This window comes from Octopus sinensis, linkage group LG29 (assembly GCF_006345805.1).
Source record: "Octopus sinensis linkage group LG29, ASM634580v1, whole genome shotgun sequence".
In the NCBI taxonomy this organism is placed as follows: Eukaryota; Metazoa; Mollusca; class Cephalopoda; order Octopoda; family Octopodidae; genus Octopus; species Octopus sinensis.
In genome coordinates, this window is record NC_043025.1 from 10,473,628 (window position 1) to 10,478,627 (window position 5,000).

Genomic DNA, 5,000 nt, shown 5'->3' on the forward strand with positions numbered 1-5,000 from the left:
CATGCACATTCTTGTATAGTCACACCCATATACATATGCACTCTTGAATATACATTCACACACATACGTATAATATATATATATATATATATATATATATATATATATATATATATATATATATATATCATCATCATCATCATCATCATTTAGCGTCCGTTTTCCATGCTAGCATGGGTTGGACGGTTCAACTGGGGTCTGTGAAGCTGGAAGGCTTCATCAGGCCCAGTCAGATCTGGCAGTGTTTCTACGGCTGGATGCCCTTCCTAACGCCAACCACTCCATGAGTGTAGTGGGTGCTTTTTACGTGCCACCCGCACAGGTGCCAGACAGAGCTGGCAAACGGCCACGAACGGATGGTGCTTTTACGTGTCACCGGCACGGAGCCAGGCGAGGCTGGCAACGGACACAAACGGATGGTGCTTTTACGTGCCACCAACACGGGGGCCAGACAGAGCTGGCAAACGGCCACGAAACAGATGGTGCTTTTACGTGTCACCGGCACGGGGGCCAGGCGAGGCTGGCAACGGACACGAACGGATGGTGCTTTTACATGCCACCGACACGGGGGCCAGACAGGGCTGGCAAACGGCCACAAACGGATGGTGCTTTTACGTGTCACCGGCACGGGGGCCAGGCGAGGCTGGCAACGGACACGAACGGATGGTGCTTTTACATGTCACCGACATGGGGGCCAGACAGGGCTGGCAAACGGCCACAAACGGATGGTGCTTTTACATGTCACCGACATGGGGGCCAGACAGGGCTGGCAAACGGCCATGAACGGATGGTGCTTTTACGTGTCACCGGCACGGGGGCCAGACAGAGCTGGCAAACGGCCACAAACGGATGGTGCTTTTACGTGCCACTGACACGGGGGCCAGACAGGGCTGGCAAATGGCTACGAACGGATGGTGCTTTTATGTGTCACCTGCGCGGGGGCCCTGATGTTGATCGACCTCAATTTGGTTTGATTTTGATTTTGACTGTTCTCACTGGTCTTGCCGGGTTTTCTCACGCACAGCATACTTCCAAAGGTCTCGGTCACTGGTCATTTCCTTGGTGAGACCTAAAGTTCGAAGGTCGTGCTTCACCGCCTCGACCCATATATATATATATATATATATATAAATTAAATTAAATTAGAGATAAAACCACTATTAGGCAAATCAAACAGTGAAAAACATAAACCAACCAAAACATAAAAATAAAAATAATTAATATAATATACAAAATATATCTTTATATATAAAAGTGAAGTTGTGTGTCTGTCTCCTACGATTTAGATTCCTAACTACTCCCACATTTTGCGGTGTAGTTTAACCAAAAGCGGGTATCTTATAGTTGTGATTCATATCGAGCCCATCTGGCTATTAGCGCGCGTCTACGATGAGTCTACGATTTAAAAAAAAATTTACCATCATTTATTCCCATTTTTAATGCATTTTTTTGCTATTATATAAGGGAAGTAACTCTCTAAAAATGCTTATGTAATTATTTCCCTTACAAACCCGAGCAACACCGGGCGATACTGCTAGTAAAATATAAAATTTAAATTATTTAAATTTAAAATTAAAATTATTTATATTTATAAATTTATTTTTATTTTTTATTCATTTATTTTTTATTTTTATTTTTTAATTTTTTATTAAATATAAATAACTATCAAAAAGTATTAAAAAGTTTAATATAAGATAAAAACACTATGTATGTTTCATGGCCATAACCTAATTCGAATTACAATAATTTGAATATATATATATATATACTTTATAAGTAGGGTTCAGCAATGATTTGCTTCACCACATACCGAAGTTTAGAAATAGCAGCCAAAAAATCTTAGCTATTCCTTCTACTTTAAAAGGGACTCCCAGTAAAATCAAAGTACTTGAAAACTATCCATGCAGGCAAAAGGGAAAAATAACGAAAATCAATCGATATTAGGTTACCCACGTATGCGCTGCCTGTGTGATTGTTTACAGGTACTTTGGTTTTTCTGGGAGCCCCTTTTAAAATAGAAGGAATAGCTAAGATTTTTTGACTGCTATTTCTAAACTTCGGTATGTGGTGAAGCAAATCTCTGCTGAACCCTAATTATAAAGTATTACTTAAGCTTACCATGAAACGGTCCTTTTTTCATGCCGAATTCTACTTGGTGAAATTACTGATTACTTCTTAATTAATTAATTTTACCCTTTGTTATTATATATATATATATATATATATATCGAGAGAGAGAGATATATACATATATATACTCATACATAGACACACGTACACAGAAACATATGCATATACATGCATAAATACATACAGACATATACGTGTGTGTATATATATATATATATATATATAAACTGGCACTCCATTTGTTACAACGACGAGGGTTCCAGTTGATCCCATCAACGGAACAGCCTGCTCGGGAAATTAACATGCAAGTGGTTGAGTACTCCACAGACATGTGTACCCTTAACATAGTTCTCAGGGAGATTTACAGATGAAGAAGTGTGCATATAAATATATACATGGTTTATAAGCGAAGTGCGTATATAAATATACATCTGTTGTACCAGTAATACAAGGGGCCAGCCTTGTCACATTCTGTTTCATGCTGAATTGTACTGAGAACTATGTTATGGATATGCATTCTGTGGTGTACTCAGCCACTTGCACGTTAATTCCATGAAAAGGCTGTTCTGTTAATCGGATCAACTTGAATCCTCATCATCATAGGCGCAGGAGTGGCTGTGTGGTAAGTAGCTTGCTAACCAACCACATGGTTCCTGGTTCAGTCCCACCTCGTGGCACCTTGGGCAAGTGTCTTCTGCTATAGCCTCGGGCCGACGAAAGCCTTGTGAGTGGATTTGGTAGATGGAAACTGAAAGAAGCCCATCGTATATATGTGTGTGTGTATATATATATATATATATATATATATATATATATATATATATATATATATATATATATAGGCGTAGGAGTGGCTGTGTGGTAAGTAGCTTGCTAACCAACCACATGGTTCCGGGTTCAGTCCCACTGCGTGGCATCATGGGCAAGTGTCTTCTGCTATAGCCCCGGGCCGACCAATGCCTTGCGAGTGGATTTGATAGACGGAAACTGAAAGAAGCCTGTCATATATATGTGTATGTGTGTCTGTGTTTGTCCCCCCACCATTGCTTGACAACCGATGCTGGTGTGTTTACGTCCCCGTCACTTAGCGGTTCGGCAAAAGAGACCGATAGAATAAATACTGGGCTTACAAAGAATAAGTCCCGGGGTCGATTTGCTTGACTAAAGGCGGTGCTCCAGCATGGCCGCAGTCAAATGACTGAAACACGTAAAAGAGTAAGGAGAGAGTATCCTAACCGACTGAGTACAAATAAATGTATACATGTTCCCTTTCTTTTAGGGGCCAGATTGAGAAGCACTTCCCAAATGGTACACAGCAGATAACTTTTCCGGATCAAACCGTTAAATACCTGCAAGAGGACGGCTCCGAAGAAAGTCACTGCCTTGATGGGACCGTGATCAAAGTGGAAGCCAACGGCATACGCACCCTGCATTTCCCCAACGGTCAACGAGAGATACACACCGACCAGTTTAAGGTATGCAATAATTTACAAAATAATTAACAAAATTAACAAAATAATTAAAGTATGCAATAATTAACAAAATAATTAACAAAATTAACAAAATAATTAAGGTATGCAATAATTAACAAAATAATTAACAAAATTAACAAAATAATTAACAAAATTAACAAAATAATTAACAAAATTAACAAAATAATTAAGGTATGCAATAATTAACAAAATTAACAAAATAATTAAGGTATGCAATAATTAACAAAATTAACAAAATAATTAAGGTATGCAATAATTAACAAAATAATTAACAAAAGCCAAAATTATTTTCCCTTACATTCTGAGTTGAAATCCTGCCATTGTCAGCATTGCATTTTATTCCTCACAAAATAACATACCATACTAAGCAGAAACATTAGCACGTCAGGCGAAATGCTTAGCAGTATTTCGTCTGTTGTTACGTTGTGAGTTCAAATTCCGCCGAGGTTGACTTTGCCTTTCATCCTTTCGGGGTCAATAAATTAAGTACCAGTTACGCACTGGGGTTCGATGTAATCGACTTAATACCTATGTCTGTCCTTGTTTGTCCCCTCTATGTTTAGCCCCTTGTGGGTAATAAAGAAATAGGTATTGACCAACACCTTGGGTAAGTGTCTTCTGCTATAGCCCCAGGCCGGCCAAAGCCTTGTGAGTGGATTTGGCAGACGGAAACTGAAAGAAGCCTGTCATATATATGTATATATATATAAGTGTGTGTGTATATGTTTGTGTGTCTGTTTGTCCCCCTAGCATTGCTTGACAACCGATGCTGGTGTGTTTACGTCCCCGTCTCTTAGCGGTTCGGCAAAAGAGACCGATAGAATAAATACTGGGCTTACAAAGAATAAGTCCTGGGGTCGATTTGCTCGACTAAAGGAGGTGCTCCAGCATGGCCGCAGTCAAATGACTGAAACAAGTAAAAGAGTAAAGAGTATAATAATAATAATAATAATAATAATAATAATTTATTTCTTTACTACCCACAAGGGGCTAAACACAGAGGGGACAAACAAGGACAGACAAAGGGATTAAGTGGATTATATCGACCCCAGTGCGTAACTGGTACTTGATTTATCGACCCCGAGAGTAATAATAATAATGATAATGATATTTTTTTTTATCGTCATTTCATTCTTATTTTGTTATTTGTACTTTTTCTATTATTCTAACAGAGACGGGAGTACCCAGATGGTACCCGCAAGACCATCTACCCAGACGGACGCCAAGAAACAAAGTTCGCCAATGGACATGTACGCATTAAGGACCGCGATGGCAACGTGCTCATGGATAAGAAGCTGTAGCCCACTAATCCATCTCTCCCCTCACTTCTGGCCTTGCGATTGGCATACAATGATCCTTTGCAGCCGACTGAAGCGT

The 5,000-nt window shown here is 39.5% G+C and overlaps 1 protein-coding gene across 1 annotated transcript in view; it reads left to right on the top strand.

Annotated features, from left to right (window-relative positions):
• LOC115226233 (centromere protein J-like) overlaps positions 1 to 5,000 on the top strand; it is a 50,520-nt gene that overhangs the window by 45,331 nt on the left and 189 nt on the right. The window contains 2 exon segments of the mRNA XM_029797257.2: positions 3,410 to 3,605; positions 4,796 to 5,000. The exon segment at positions 4,796 to 5,000 is cut by the window's right edge and continues 189 nt beyond it. Of these exon segments, the coding sequence (XP_029653117.2) occupies positions 3,410 to 3,605; positions 4,796 to 4,924 (325 nt within the window). The 3' untranslated portion in view covers positions 4,925 to 5,000.